Genomic DNA, 16,482 nt, shown 5'->3' on the forward strand with positions numbered 1-16,482 from the left:
CGTTACTCTGATGCTCTTTTCTGAAAATCCGTGAGTTTTCAGACATTACAACAAATGAAAACGTATGATACGTAGGGTGCACAATGGCTTCTGTGATTCCATGTATTACCCCTGGCGAACACACTGAGGACCACAGCTGTGCACAAGGAGTGTTGCAACCTGGTTTCATAAATTACATTTCATGTTATTCATTACAGACCTGAAGTGCCCAGGAAGCAGGTATTTGCGACCAACAGATGGCCGTTGTTTTGCTGCACACGTCATGACGCATACATCGGCCAAGTACTAAATTACAACCTGCTCACAGAACTCCAACACAATGTCAGTTCTTCATCGGGACCAGTAACCTCAGCACAAACACTTCAAAATGAACACAGCACAATTTTGTGCCTCAGTGTACAAGTACTATCGTCAGGGGTGTCTTCTTACTGTACAGCACCTTCCGATGTCCTCCTGCCAGTAGCTCTTGCAATTCTAAAGTCTCCAGCAGTCTTTGCATTGCAGTCGCTGAATCTTGGCTCTCCATTGCTCACAATAGTGTCGATTGCAAAAGCACACGTTGCTAGGCAAGCTGGGTGACTGCATCACTTGTTAAAAGTAAAAGAATGTTATATAAAATTAGATAATTACAGATAAAATGATCGCAGCAAGAATGCCTCGTCCCATTTTGCCGAGCCCTCAAAGGTTCTTGCACGCTGTGCCAATCTGGCAGTGGTTGACCTGCAAAAGAAAAAAAAAAGGGTGGGGACATCAACAAGACCCCCTCCATACGAATATTATAGATCACTGCAGTCAGCTGCATTGGCGAAATGCTAAGCATTTGCGTTTGGACGTCAGAAACGTTTTTAATTTGGAAATTACCGTTGTGGTATGTCACTTATCACGTCACCCTTGGAGGACATCGACAACTATTCTTTTTTGTAACTACACACCCCCAACACACTTTACTGTCGCGCAGAACACACCCTGTTCACTTCATGCTCCTCTAACACGCTTCAACCATCGACACTTCGTGGCGTATGCGTTGCTTGCCCGCCTGGCATACAGAAGGCGTGGGTTCGAACCACAGTCCGGCAGATTTCTTTTTTCAATAGTTATTTTTGTGCGCACACGATCCAGCCGACATGGTGTACCTAGGGTGTTGAACTGGAATTTTTCAGGTTCGGTTCGGGTTCATGCCTGTCGCACTCAGTTTTGGGTTCAGCTCCTGAGCAACATTCCTTTCAGGTTCGAGCTGGTTCGGACTTGATTGAACCAGTTCCAGGTGGTTCAAATGGGTTCAGGACAAAAAAAACATTCTGAATCAAGAACAATTCTGAAAAAAGAGTAATGGGTTTTATGAAAGAAAAAAACAACGCAGGAACAGGGACACAGGAAAAGAAGACGACGGGACAGGCGCTGACTTGCAACTGAAGGTTTATAGCACGGAACACGAAAAAATATACTCTACAAACAACCAGGAGCACGCATAATCGACGCCAACAACACTGATAAGATGTTACAATCAGCTATGATCTTCAAGAAACGATATCTCACAGTCATGAACAAGGACGGATGGGGTGCTTACGCATGTGTCGTGGTTTTTCTGAATATGAAAAACATGCGGAAAGAACTATATAGGCCAGACGGGAAGATGCCTAAATTCCCGCCTGCGTGAACGTAACACCTCTTTAAAAGGGGCCCCTTTCTCGAACCTAGCCTTGCACTACAGAGAATGTGGTAGTAACCCCTCCGCGCCTGCTGCCCAACAATGTTTTCCAATTTTTAACGACACAAAGGTCTTGTACAATCACAAAGATAGCTTAACTAGTAATATTAGCGAAGCATTTCTTATTCATAAAAACCACGACACATGCGTAAGCACCCCATCCGTCCTCGTTCATGACTGTGAGATATCGTTTGTTGAAGATCATGGCTGATTGTAACATCTTATCAGTGTTGTTGGCGTCGATCATGCGTGCTCCTGGTTGTTTGATGAGTATATTTTTTCGCGTTCCGCGCAATAACTCTTCAGTTGCTAGTCAGCGCCTGTCCCGTCGTCTTCTTTTCTTGTGTCCCTGTTCCTGCGCTGTTTCTTTCTCAAGATGTACCAACTCGCTCAACTCGCCGTTTTACTGGGGTTTTATGAAACTTGTTATGCTGTTTACTTTCGTCTGTGGCATTCGCATATAAATTGAAAGATGCAAAATTTGCATGTTGCGAGACATTTTCACTTTTACTCTTTTTAATTTACTCTCGGTGGCAAAAATAGATGAACTGAGAATTATTGTAAATTTATGCTTGAATGCTTGAATATGCTTGAATTCATCTTATGAGGCACACGTACATAAGGCAAACGCAGATGGATTTTGCCTTTATAAAACCTTCTACTTTAAGCAGTTTCAGAGGCTCGTCTCGCGAGTAATAAGTCACCTCTGAAGCTAGTGTCAGTCAGAGTTTCGCCTAAGCAGAGTACCTAGGCGGGCGACGACAGTATCACCGCATGCACCATTTAGGTTACCACACACTATTCACGAAGGAAGCTGTCTTGTACGCCGGCAGCTTTACGCATACAGATAGACACCTTTCCATCTTGCAAGCTGTTCCCAGCCTCTAACAGGAGGGAACACTGGCTCTCCCTAACAGCCAAGAGCTTACCGAAGATATTTTATTTAAATAACCTGTTCAACATTGTCTTTGTAATTTGAGTTATATATCTCGGGCCCTATAGCTCAGCAGTATGTTCAAAAACGCAGCTGATCGTCGCTTCTCTCAAGTACAGTTTAAATTTAAGACTTTGGTCAACGATGACATACCGTATACTCGTGTTATGATGGAAAGGGTACCGGAAAAAAACAAAAAGCAGGCTTGGATGGGTTGGGAGCACGTCGTCCCTGCACGGACACATATACGCAACACTTTCGTTGCGACGAAGCGCTGCGATACTGTTTTGGGACTTTTCTGGGGTGTTACCAAAGGGAGCTTGTGCGTCGACAGAATTTGTTGCTCCCTTGATTAAGTCTGGTGAATCTGTTGTGCACTCTTCTTTAGCAACTTGTTTCGGGGTTTTTAATCAGAAAGGATTTCTTGCCTCATGTGTGGCGTGGACAGGATGTGTCACCACGGGCTGTGGAGAGAGTGAACTGTCGTTCATCTAGTAAGAAGGTACTTATGATTTGTAATTTTTAATATCGACTGAATGGAAAGTTTAAATGACTGAAGTACTTAATAAGATAGTTATTTAACTAATAAGGCAATTATTTTAGCTAATTACTCTGAGTAATTTATGAAATTGGAGTATTGCTAGTAATTCGTCCAGAATTGAATGAAGCATAAAGATCACAAAGAAAAATAATCAATAAATATTTAATGAAACTAATTAAATGCTCCACTATATACCAAATTAAGTAGTCACTTAAAGTAATTGATTAAAATAGTTAACAATAACTAATATCAAATAATTAACCAACAATACATTAATTTATAATTGCAAACAATGATTAGGTACATCACTGAGTAGCACAGGTGGTAAAGGGACTAGAAATTCTTCCACATTTCCGCATGCAACGAGACTTAGGTGCAGTTTTTTTTTGTTCTTAACCACAGACAACCCTTTCCTGGCAGCTATGCTCAATAGGCGGCTAAGCGCATATGTGTCTTTTCTGGACATGGTCGCGATAGAAGGTTGCCCTCACTGATCGCTTTCCCTTAGAATACCTTACGGTCTCTCCAGAAGGCAGAGGACAAAGGCTCTGCTTGGTTATTACATCATCTACTCACACACTGCAGCATTACCTATAACCTTCATTGACAACATTGTACTGAAGCGAGTTCAGCAGATGTAGATTAAATTACCCACAAAAACCTTCCCTACATTGCAAACGTGGCCTTTACGAGTTAGGGCGTGCCTTCATATCAAGGGGACGTTTGTGCTGTGATGAGTGATTTGGTATCTGTGCAAGAAACAAGAAACTATAGTGAGCAATGAAATAATTTTTTTTGGTGGTGATGTTCTTTTTTTTAGGGACATACCTCAGTCAACATTTCAAAAATACATTGCGATCGTGCCTTACGCTAAGATTTCTGGCTCTGATGAAAGGCTCCGGAATTCTGTGCGAACTTTCCGTGTTAACAGAAATCTTAAGCGGGTGGAAAAGCCGTGTGATGGCTAAACACGCAGTACCGCCGTGTTCAATGAGGTCACTCTTCAGACAACAGTGCATTCTAACACAAGAGGTGTATGCTTATAAAGTCCAATCTCCTGATTGGTTGCCTTTTCTTGACGTGTGCGCCTCCCGAAATTATGATATGTGGCCGGAGTACCGTATTTACTCGCATAATAGGCGCACCCCAAGTTTGGTCGCGAAAAACCAGATTTTTTTTTTATTTCCGCGCAAATAGGCGCACCTCGAACTAGGCACTGTGACCAATACTGTATTTGCACGATTGCAAACCGACGCATCCGCCCCCCCCCAATCTTTATTTTAACAAAGTTTTTGCTGAACTGACCACCAGTACGCACTACGGCTGCTGCCACCACAGCTGCTGCGGATCCACAGCACGTACTTAAAATTAAAAGTTAAGTTAAATTAACGATTGGTCACGAGGGGTTTCTCGGAAAGAACAACACAGGTTCCAAAGTCCCTACGGGTGTCTGTGACAGGCGCAGCCACCTATCAGTGCAATGGCGCATCTGTTGACTGCTGCGCCACTGCGCTGATAGTGCATGGTGTGAGGACTCGCTGCCATCTATGAATGCTCAGTAGAGAAGGGCCAATTCTGCATATATGAACACTGACCTACTAAAGCTATGTCCGTCATACCCATAAGGTGGGGTGCAAGTGTCCCCTCCATTGAAGCACAAACACCTGCTTTCGCATGTCTTCTCTCCTTAATTATGTTAAACCGCCACCAATATATTTTTTTACTGCGGTAGCAGCATAGCCTCCTTTCTCAAAAATAACCGTGGCGCGCGTGTGTGCATGAGTACACTTAAGCTCTCATCCGGGCACTCACTGGTAAAAATGCACTTTCACCAGCCTTCAACCTCCCTTCGAATGAAAGCAGATGTAGTCGAGGCAGATTTCTCTGAATGCTCCACGCATGCCGTAGCCCAATCGTTTCACGAAAGAACGCCAACAAGCATGAGGCTTTCATCTCGCACAGCAAGAACCGGAAGTGCGACAGTGAGAGGCAGATATAAGACGCCCGAGAGATTTCAAGACCCACCAGTCCGAGAATAGGGCAAGAAAGCCAGCCTCTAGCTATTGGCATCTATTTGTTTGTTTTTTTGTTCCGAAAGCAACACTCCGACAGACAAAGCCATACTCTGGGTGGCCGCCGTCAACCGTAGCTACACTAACCTTGTTTCAATTGGTACAAATCGTCGTGGCGTCACAGTGCACGAATTTCAGAGGGGAAACAATTGTGATTAGGCTTGTAGCCATGCAACCAATTAAAGAGATCGTATAGTGATGCTCCACGTAAGTGGGGCTCACTTTAGTTATTTAGTTCATAAACCAATTAGCCTAATTAACCTTTCTAGTCAGACTAGATAAATAAATAAAACCGAGTAGGAAATTGGTCGAGTTGTGGAATCGAAGCAGAGTCTTCGGAGTGCGAGACCAGTACGCTAACCGCTCCGCCATGCCAGCTCTATGGTTTGGAATGAACAAAGGCGCGTCTAGTGAATACACTGCCTTCGTTCACTCCCATATTCCTCTCTTGCCGTTACGGCGAGGTTCAGGCGGCCACCGAGATATGCGAGACATAGATTTCCTTTCCTCAATAACCAATTTGCCGACGAGCAAGGCGTACAGCCGAATAAGCGATGGCGTTCTGTGGACTCCCTGGCAGCGTTGCAAAACGCTGTCGCGTTCCACTCTTACAGGCGAAGCTTAACATCTTCACTACACATTAGTGACACAAGGAGCAACACTGCGCTTAAGGCTTTCGCCTCACCGCACATTAGGTCAACAAGTGCCCCCCTGAATTTTTTTTGTAAGCAGAACAATTTCAGCGCGTCTGCAGAGCATGAAAATCGTTTCATTGCAATGACATTTCCCTGCAGTAGCACATTTCTGATCGTAACCACTATCGCGTGCCAGTGAGCCCGTGATTTTTGACACTACCCCTTTTGTGTAATCGCCATTCAATTTTTTTTCTCTTGAATATCCCTACCGCTGCAGCAAAGCTGCCTTTCCTTGCATATCTGCGTCGCGTGCAACAAAGAATGTTCCGATTATATAAAAAAAAAACAGCACGCACGCATTTAATAAATTCTGCCGCAATCGAAATGTGGTCGCCGTGGCCAGGAGCGAGCTCACGACCTTGGGATCGACAGCCGAGAGCCGCAGCCACTGAGCCATCGTTAGGGGTTCTATTTAGTACCTGCTGTCTGATATAACGAATGCCTCAGAAACTAAATGTTGCGCAACATGGCTGGGTCGTTGCGCCCATGTTTCACATATTTATAGTACATGACACAATGAAAGCGGGCCATTCTCATTAGGTACTTTGCGAGTTAGAGCAGTGCTAACTATTTCATTAAAACTACATGCAAATATGTAAAAGGAGGAGGGTCTAAGAAACTTAATACGTCGCATCAGTCTTATGTACAGTGCTTCAGAATTGTTAAAAGTGCATGACAGAAGTTCCGATTCCTCGATACCAGCCTTCCTTCAATTTTGTTCTCGTAGACAGGGTGCCATTTTTGCAATGTGTAGCGCAGAGAGCTTTCTGTGGGTAAATCTACGTGCTAGAACATGGCATTTTGTCCTAAAAATTGAATATCTCGTGCTGTAAAAAGGTAGCCTGAACATGCAGCGCTGAGAGACAAGGGACGAAGGAGGGACGACACACACAGGGCGCAATCAGCCCGCCGTGTGTGTCGTCCCTCCTTCGTCCCTCGTCTGTGAGCGCTGCATGTTGAGGATGTCAAACCAACTTGCCCAGCAACACACCCTGCTCGCGTAAAAAGGTAGGACTGAACCGATTCCCAAACCAGTTTCGAACAGTTCCTTTTAATCGTTCCGGTTCGGATTCAGTTCCAAGATGGTAAAAAAAATCTGGGTTTGGTTCGGCTCCGGTTCGACATCTTGGCTGTAGACAAAAAAAGCTTTCACATTAAAAATCGAAACAGCTAACTGCAAGAGCAGCATTGCGAATTCACCTCTTGAGCCCCACTGTGCAAGTGTATGCAACAATCCGAGTGGGGTTCATCACTGAAAATGGTTTCCTCCGGTTACAACTTCTGGATTAAGGCGTGGTGGGCCATAGGCATGCCAAATTCCTGCAGTGCGAATGTGCCGTATTTCATGGGTGCCGACCTGGCCACCATTCCCAACACTAAAGCTTTGGTGAAAATGGCTAGATACAATATGGAGAGCAATAAATGTACGAGACATACAGTACACAGCCCCGCTGTTACACTTTTCATGGGACAACGGAAAAAAAACATTTTTGCAGCCGGCTTACACTCGAGGAAAGTTTTTTCGGCCCTCAATTTTCGGGTGTCAGCATAGAATGAAGGCCGGCCTAGATTTCAGCAAATACTGGAGTTGAGAAGAATTAACTGTGCGTTACTGTAGAGTGTTCCAGCTGTTGGTGCTGCTGCTGCTGATAATTTCCCAGATGGTATACATATCCCTCTCTCACGGCGGCGCTGCCACCGGCATCTGTTTTTTACAGAATTTTAAATGTTTATGGCAAATAAAATTCATTTTCCGTAATATTTCAGGCCAGATTCGTAAAATCGTACCACGGGTAAAAATTCAGAAGAGCTGGCAGGTATGTTTAAACATAAACTCCTCGTCTACTGGAACCTAGAAATTTTTTCCACACTTTAATGTTAAGGGTACCGAAAAGCCGATGTTGTCTTCAGTCATTGGTTGTGAGCAAAAATTCACGATGGAAGCAAAGAATTTATATTGAGCTGAAAACAAAACTTCGAATCGAACACAGAACCTTTGAACAGCGAGACCGGCACGCTACCCATAGGCCATGAACGCTGGTCGGATCGCGCTGAACAAAGGTGGACGTAGTGACTGTATTGTGACCAGCAACTGCACGAAGTGTCACAATTCCTCATCTACGCATCAGTACATGTCGCTGAGTATGCTAACTGGGAATAAGGTAACTGAGTAGACGATGCGAATGGACCCAAAAATACTACTGCGGTCTACTCTTACCCAATTTCTAAGCCTCAGGTGACACGGTAAACGTACATGACAGAAGCATGCCTCGGCATCCACCCATTCCACTATATCTCCCACAGCATTGCACAGCACTGCCTGCACTGTGCGTGCAGTGTCATTGTTTCGTTTTCGAACCTTCAATCTTTCACATTCATGTGACACCACCGATAGAACTCCCCCACCAGCCACAACAAGATTTACGGCGCCCATAAATGTGGTTGGCGGTGTCGGTGAGGGTGCAACGGAGCACTTCGGCCGGTTTGGCCCACTTTTGCACGCGCTAAACGTAGGCTGTTAAAATGCCTGCACGAATAAAGCACCATTGCAACGTAGCATGCACGGAACGTTGTCACAACGGTGACGTAACAGCTCAGTCTATATTGCATGTTTTTTCACCGGAACCTTGACCAGGACTGGCTCACGAAAACAAAGCAGCCGGGAAAACTCAATACCCGGATACACAGCAGCGCGTTTCCACTGTACCATACCTTATGATCAGACTAAGATGCTTCAACAAAACTGCACTGGGAAGTACCATATGCGCCCAGTGTTCGCCATTTATAATCCCCATGAACAACAAGTTTTTACCACCTAGCCACAGTGTCAGCACTTATCTTAGCTCTCACTGCCACCATACAACGCGGTAGAAAAGAAGCAGCCATTGCATACAACTGCCGCATATTTAAGAGGTCCATTTTTCCACAGCCAATGAACATAGACAAAAAGCTAGTTTTCTGGATGTCACTGCATTCTTGCTGTTTATGCAAGCATTTGCTCCCAAAACAGCAGCGACCTGAAACCAGAATCTCATATCCTGTGTCGCCTTTGATTCCCAACTGTAACAATCCAGCACAACAAGATAGCTTCGAATATCTCCAAATGCGCAAACAAAGATAAGGCAACTGAAGCACCACTGCACTGTGACGAGCTGTGGTACTACAGTTTGAGAAAGTTCTCAAAGCCTGCGGAAAAGAAAAGCGCACTGCATAGTGTGGACGAGCATGCTGTGCAGTAAATGCTCAGGACTAAAGTACGCCTACAAGCTGCACTGACGAGAATTCAAGAAAATAATGGTCTACAGGACTGGAAATCGTAGTTACCTGTTAACATGCCGTGTTAAGCCATAAAGAGTGTCACTTCTTTGTTGCAGTTATCACTGTTTACGGAGAAAAAGGCTGGTGTGAGTAAGCTGAAGAAAGCATAAATTGAGAAAAAAGAGCCATGTTCTGAAAAAAAAAACTACCTGCAATTGCTTAGCTGAATGATAGCATGCAAAAACAAAACATATACGATTACGCAGAGTGAAGCAGAAATCTTGAGGTTGAAATAATCAAATACGTGGCAACGATTTTGAGAGAGGCGTTGTTTGCCATTGGAGCACAGACAACAGTGTGCTCACCGTTGTGGCAAACCGGAGCCAGTTGATGGTCTCCCTTATGTTTCCTTCCCGCGGCGAGATGTTGAGCAGGATTAGTGTCTTTCTGTTGCCGTCCAGGCTGTCCATGGGGAGCTGTGTCAGCTTGGAGTTCCGGTATGGCACATGGTCAGCCTGTATGAACGACACAGTCCGCGGCGAGAAAAGCAAAATTAACAGCGCATCAGGATCAGTCCTTCAGGGACAGAGTAATGGAATAAGCTTTGCACGAAAAAGTTGACATAGGGAGCGTTTTATGCACCTATACAGGATAGCAACGACTGAGTGAGTAAATCTGATGTAATCAGGTAGATTGGCATATTCACACAAGGGTCATATACACTACTACTATATATGTATGAGTGTAAATCTACCTAGTTTTTTTTTTAACTTGAAATTCTGCAGTCGGAGCATCGTTGGTGCACCTGTTTTCAAAATGTGGACTTTTGCGGGACGAAGACGCATGGGTTTTCACTGGACGATGTCAGAATGACGTGTTGCGAAACGGCAGCAGCTAAGATGAGAGGTGCGCTAGTGAGGTCGATGGCACATTTGTGGACGACGAGTCCAGTGACTAATACATTTTCATTGTGGAGTGCGCCCACAGGCTCCTGAGAAGTGGTATGGAGGGTGTTGACTTAAAATCGTATAAACATTGTACAAAAGTGAGCGTATTAACAAACTGCACAGTCCAAACATCGGGGTGACAAACGGGTGAATTCAAATCAAGGGCGAGGCGCAATGTTGTGCTACAAAGCTATCCCTGGTACTGACCCCAATATGGCAGCCCAGCCCGCGACACGAGGGCCGATGGCTAGCAGCAATCGCTCGACAATGGTAGAGGATTGAAACAACCCGGCTGAAAGGACTGGAGAAATACTGCAGCTAAAGAACCTTCCAAACTGCTGTACTGGATGACCTACGAAAACCCACCACCATGCTCTAAAGGTAGTGGAGCACCCACCCGGTTGGAGAACGTCACAATTACATTGCCAAGGTTTGCCAGGGAGCGGTTGATGTTCTGGGCCTCCCGCAGGCGCGTCCCTGCCGACTGTGACTCCGACAGCCGCTCGCTGCCTGCCAGGTCCACCAGGTTCAGCCGCCCTGTGCAGTCACACCAGTACATGCCAAGTAAAGTACTTTCCAATGGTAAGCACCACGCGCGTAATAGCTTAACCACCTACAGCTCTATATTTCAATGCCAAGTAAAAATACTGGCAATTTTAACGATTTGGAGTGCTGTAGAAAGTAGCCAAGATGGCAGCTTCTGCATTCAGCATAGGTAGAATACTGCTCGTTTTGAAATGGCTCACCGCGGTTCCGATGCTCACCACTGCAGCGAGACATCTTTTCGATGCTGTAAAAAGTGAACAAAACTAGAGAAAAAAAATAATTGATTTATATTATAGTAAAAACCTGGTTCATACTGCAGCGAAGATTAAAAGCTGATTCAGTTTGAATGAATTGAAATTCGAACTAACAAAGGTGAGCAGAATATGCGGCACACTAATCGGGAAGCAGTTGGGAGGGCAATGGACAACACCTGCTCTAAAGCACGGAATTGAAGGCCTCTTCTGAGCCTTCAAAACTGAAGAGGCGGGTGCCGTTCAGAGCGCGGAAACTAATGCAGCAGAGGGCAGACTATGGTCGCGGAGCTGGAAAATCTAGCAGCATGCTACTGTCCTATGACTACTGCATGTCTGATGGCCGATTTTCCAGCCTTGCGTCCCCTACCCCATTCTGTTGACTGCAACAAGAAATCCTGTTGGGAGATGCCAAAGCAAACAATGCACCGACCTCGACAGCCGAGCTGTGTTTGCGCGTTGTGGCCCGTGATGTCCAGGCGGAAGACGGAGTGGGACCGGGATGAGCGCTCGTTGCACTTGGCGGCAGCCACAGCCCGGTTCTTCCGCGCACACCGCAGCAACTGGCCGATCTGGGAAAAGAAGCAGCGGATACGAGAGTACAGTGAAACCTCTTTAATTTGACACCCGTTATCTCGGGAATTCGGAAATTAGGACTGCCTCTGGAGTACCTCAAGCACCCTTATGAGCCTATGGCGTCAGAAGCTCATATATTCGGACACCCTTAAGCTGGCATCGGTTAATTCAGAGAGGAATCCAAAGTGACGGTGCATCGTGGTATGACCTGCTACACATGCGACCGTCTAAATACTTGTCCTATCAGACCTGAACTGCACAATAGACTGTCTCCCGTGGTCCTATTATGAGCATGCAACGGCAGGCGTGGCAACAATCAGAAAGCCTCTGTCGATACCGCGATACGGCTCTCATTTCCTACATGTGGTATTTCCATTCTTTCAGCCCGCCGAAACTCCGTGCCCATCACATGCTGTTCGCTATTTGTGCAGTGAAGCCTCCTCATGTGAGGCGACACATGCAAAGATGCTCATGTGCTACCACACTGCACACTGAAAGAAGCTGCGGAAACCCTTGCCAACTTATGATGAAGCTCTGCTATCAACACTCCCGACAACGTGCACGAATTAAAGCATTCGGCACAACTGCGAAAAATAACCATTTTCAAAGAATATAGACGTTGGCCATTTTTAAAAAAATAAATTTTACTTTCACACACTTTTTGGAAGTTTGAGGACACATTCAATAATTCGACAGTTGGATCATTGAGACATTTTAAAACTGAATTAACGAGGCTTCTTTGTACCAGAACTGCAAGACATTTAGACCCACACACTGCACAAGCACCTCTTGTCAGCATCCTCACAAATAAAATAAACCAAGCAAGGCTTCAGTCTGAAGAGGGAAATGTTCTTGCTGCTCGCACGCATGACAAATTTCAATGCATGCCCCGTACAGGTTTTTTTGAAGCTACAGAAGTATAAATAACAAATATTCTGTGCAAAGGAAACAGAAGCCTTAAACATTTCCCCCGAAAGGATCACTTACCGCATGTTTTTTCACTAAATGCGGCCACGAAAAGAAGGGGGTTAAGTAAAATTCCGTGGTGATACAAACTTTTGCTGATTAATTAAATCACTAGAGAGGTTATGGAATGTGGACGCAGAAAACCAAGCTACTCAGAGACCCAGTAGACATTGAACCCCCCTTGGACGTCCTGCAGACATCCTGAACACCCGCAGGACGCCCATGGGAGCTTAAATGTCCATTGGGAAGTTTTCCAAGCAAAGCTGGTACTATATAAATCAGGGAAAACCGAAAACATGTGACGAGACATCTCTTGAAAAGCGACAGCTGCGACACCAACAGGGGTAGGTCCATCCCTGCCATAGTCCCTTCTTCCCCGAGCGCAGTGTGCCCTAGGCGATGTAGCCCCCCTGAACTCTTGTGTACCTTTCACAGCACTGCAGCCCCACTGGAGCTATTGTCATCCGAAGGCATGAAAGCAATACAATGCCACGAGATGTACAGCACAACCCATATGCTGCGTTATGCCATTGCACAAAGCGAGTTCCAAGGATTTCCCTTCCGTCACCATTTTCTCTCTCTCTTGTCCCCTGTGGCTTAGGATACATGGTTCACAAACTCGAAAAAACAGTGGGACAGCTTCGCCTGTCCCACTATCCCTTTGCAACCTGCGTTTCCATGCACGACACATCTCTTACCATAGCGTTAGAAAACAACAGGTTCATTAGCACCCGTTCAAATTTCTTCCCAAGAGCGTTCAGTCAACTGCATCATAGCATGAGCTGACGCTATGACATGTCATATTGCACCTCATTTTCTCGATCGAGCATGGAGCAATTTTCTTAAGTCTGCTGCCAGACTGTTTTATGAGAAAAAAGCAAGTTAAACGATGTGATAAGCATGCACTGAAGTCCCCGACCAATTTTTCTGACCTTGCGAGACCCGAGATACCGTGTTTTCTCGCAAACCATGTGCACAAAAATTGGAATAAATTAAAAAAACGACTTTAAAAATGGTGGAGGGTCCAGGTTATTAAAGAATTTTTTTTTCGAGGGGCAAATGGCTTTATCGCAAAGCGCGGCCTCCTTTACTTAGCTTTCCCCCACTCAAACATTGACACGTGTCAAACCAATGACGGGTCAATGAGAAGCAAGGCCAAATTCACAAGCATGTGTTTATTCGACCACTCCATCCATGCTTGCCATGCTAAGAGCAGCGCTGTGCAAGAACGCTGTTGCACCTTCAAAGTTCGGCTGCCATTTTCTGTGCAGGCCATTTTGCAGTGTTGGACAGCCTTGTTTAGGCGTCATGAGTGTGTCACGGTGGGAGCCACTCAAGTGAAAGAGAAATTGATGATCAGATTCCCAGCTTGAAAATTAGCAACAGAGCAGCCGCAACAAAATTGACGTGGATGAGCCCTGAACTTGCAACTAGCAGAAGAAAGTCTCAGAACGGCAAACATGTGAGAGGAGATTGTTTCACAGCCTGAAGCGTGGTGTGCATCCAAACCTCAAGACAATCCTTGCCAAGTTTATCAAGACCAAAGGAGTCGCGGCCACACTGTTCCTACAGAGGCGGCACGAAGGGTATAATGGGCAAGAAGAAAATAAAACTGCCCAGCCCACACCACCTGAGCAGAACGGGCTACAGAGATGGCACACATGGAACCTATCAAGGGGGCCTGCGCACTACACATATAACACGAAAAGTTTCATGCTGGCCTGGGCACTGGACCTATCACACGAAAAGGTGCATGCGAGCCTTAGATGGCTGTAGCGGTTTATGGGCAGACAAGCGCTTTCGATGCGTGCCAGAGTCGTGCTTCTGTTATGTCTGCAGCCCACCCAGCATTACCAATGACCACCTTATAAGGGACATGGCCACGGGTCATGCCACGAATTAATTCTTTTCTAGCATGCTGCGATGTATGCCCATCACCACCTAACATGCACGGCACGAGGTGGGTACGCAGTCCATTTCCACGGGCAATGGCGGTCGGGGAAAATGAATATTGTCCGGTAAAAGCGACCAAAAGCCCCACAATCATTGTAGAGTACTACACTGTACGAAGAGTATATATGCACACGCAAACGATGAGATGCAGGGTGAAACAGCACCGCCAATACAAGCAGTCAGTGAAGTTTTCCCTACACGCTGTTAAGGTACTTATTAACATACCTGTTGGGCTGACTGGACTGGCACCTCAGTCAGGCTCGCCACCCTGACGGGCCCATCCTTGCTGCTCATCTTGAGCGGCAGCGGCCGTGCCTTATCTGCTTGGGACGGAGGCACCAGGAGGTTGTGCAGGGTCTGGTTGTACACGTCTACAAAGCTGGCCACCATGGTGTCCTGCACGGAAGGCAAGCCACAACAATCATCACTGTGAAATCAAAGAGGGGTACCCCTTACAAAAATGGATATCAACTTTCTTTAGAATTTGTATTAACATTCTATTGACTCTAGTAACCTTGTAGTAACTTTTACATTCTATCAACAATTGTTCATACAACGTTGATAGAAGTTACTTCTTTGTATGTACTCCTGTCAATAGAAAGTTACTAGAAAAGCTGGGTGCAGATTGACACGTTGAGAGAAGTAAATAAAGAAACTGCATGGTGTTCGAGGTGATTAACGCTATCTTGTTCGCATAATCGTGACGACATCTTACCTGATTGCATGGTGGAATCTGTTGCAGCTAGTCAACAATTTCACTATATCGAAAAGCGACCAACATTATTCGCAGCAAATGCGTTTGGAATGTAATCAGGATATGGGAAAACGTTTTAAAACAGAAGATATATTCAATTTTAATACTTTATGTTCTTTACGGACTGCTGTGAGCAGAAATACTCTAGAAAGTGACAAAACATTTTTGGTCATGCGAATAGATGCCTCAAATCATGTACTGTAGGCGAACACTTCAAAGCTATGAAAACAACCTTGAACACGAAACAAACATTACACTCACATTCCCTTAGCCAAGCATATTCTATTACCATTCGTTGATAGGAAGTTCATACAATTTCCTTACTGCTTTCTATGTACTGCTGTCAGTAGAAACATACTATAGACACCGACAGAACGTTTGATAATGAGAATAAATGCGTAAATTAATTAAGTACTCTAGCCTAACATGTCAATGCAACTAAAGCAACCTTGAACACGAAACAAACATTTGCAGTCACATTTTCTTAGGGCATATTTTATCAACATTTGTTGATAGAAAGTTCACACAATTTTCTTACTGCTTATATACTGCTGTCAATAGAAATATACTACGAACCGAGAAAGCATTTTGGTGATGCGAATAAACAAATAAAAGCCAAAAATAATCAAGTACTGTAGCCGACAACTTCAAACCGGCAACTTAACTAACCTTGAAGACGAAACAAAAATTTGCAATCACATTCCCATAGCCGAGCACGCTGTGGATTTTTAGAAATTTCAGTTCAATTTTCTCAATACTAGATTTACTGCTTTCGCATTTTCGAGTGCGGGGAAAAGGGCAAAGTTCATAACAGAACATTTATCCCGAAATTCAGAAACGTGCCTTGAATTGAAGACATTTAGTGACAATTTTTGATTGTATAAAGTCTACGAAAAAAGTTACCAGCAAACGAAATAATTTTGGTAGAAAGTGAATGAATTCATAGAATACTCAAGTATTATTGCCTTGCACTTCAAGGAAATTAAAAGAACTTTAAGAAAAAAATAGGAGCTAGTGACATATTGTGTTACATAAGCGCAATGATGACTTCGTTACAGCGAATCAGTTTCGCTGATGGCTCATTCTACACGAAAATAATGCTTTCTGCTGCGTATTCGTCCTTAAATTCTGTACTCAGGCAGTCATTAAACAGATTTAACATTTCAGAACTAACAAAGAATTTCAGCAGAGCTGTACAACAACTCTGCCAATTCGAAACACGTTGGTGTTGATATTGTTGTAATTCTTGATAGGTCATATTTTAACGTGCAGTTGAACAGT

General features: G+C 44.8%; 1 protein-coding gene across 1 annotated transcript; it reads right to left on the reverse strand.

The window, feature by feature from the left end:
- Positions 1 to 678: 678 nt before the first annotated feature.
- Positions 679 to 14,837, reverse strand: LOC149355792 (carboxy-terminal kinesin 2-like). Its single transcript, XM_089576189.1, has 5 exons — positions 14,673 to 14,837; positions 11,386 to 11,524; positions 10,553 to 10,692; positions 9,574 to 9,723; positions 679 to 720 (listed from the first exon to the last, which is right to left on the reverse strand). The coding sequence occupies exons 1-5, from the start codon at positions 14,835 to 14,837 to the stop codon at positions 679 to 681; spliced, it is 636 nt and encodes a 211-aa protein (XP_089432315.1).
- Positions 14,838 to 16,482: the final 1,645 nt, after the last annotated feature.

The sequence above is a fragment of the Amblyomma mixtum genome, chromosome 3 (assembly GCF_055824585.1).
Source record: "Amblyomma mixtum isolate Tamu chromosome 3, ASM5582458v1, whole genome shotgun sequence".
NCBI lineage: Eukaryota > Metazoa > Arthropoda > Arachnida > Ixodida > Ixodidae > Amblyomma > Amblyomma mixtum.

Coding starts and splice junctions, on each gene's coding strand:
- LOC149355792 (XM_089576189.1), bottom strand. CDS start 14,837: ATGGTGGCCAGCTTTGTAGACGTGTACAACCAGACCCTGCACAACCTC. Junction 9,724..10,552: donor TTGTGACGTTCTCCAACCGG/GTGGGTGCTCCA, acceptor TCGTTCATACAG/GCTGACCATGTGCCATACCG. Junction 721..9,573: donor GGCTCCGGTTTGCCACAACG/GTGAGCACACTG, acceptor TTTCTTTTGCAG/GTCAACCACTGCCAGATTGG.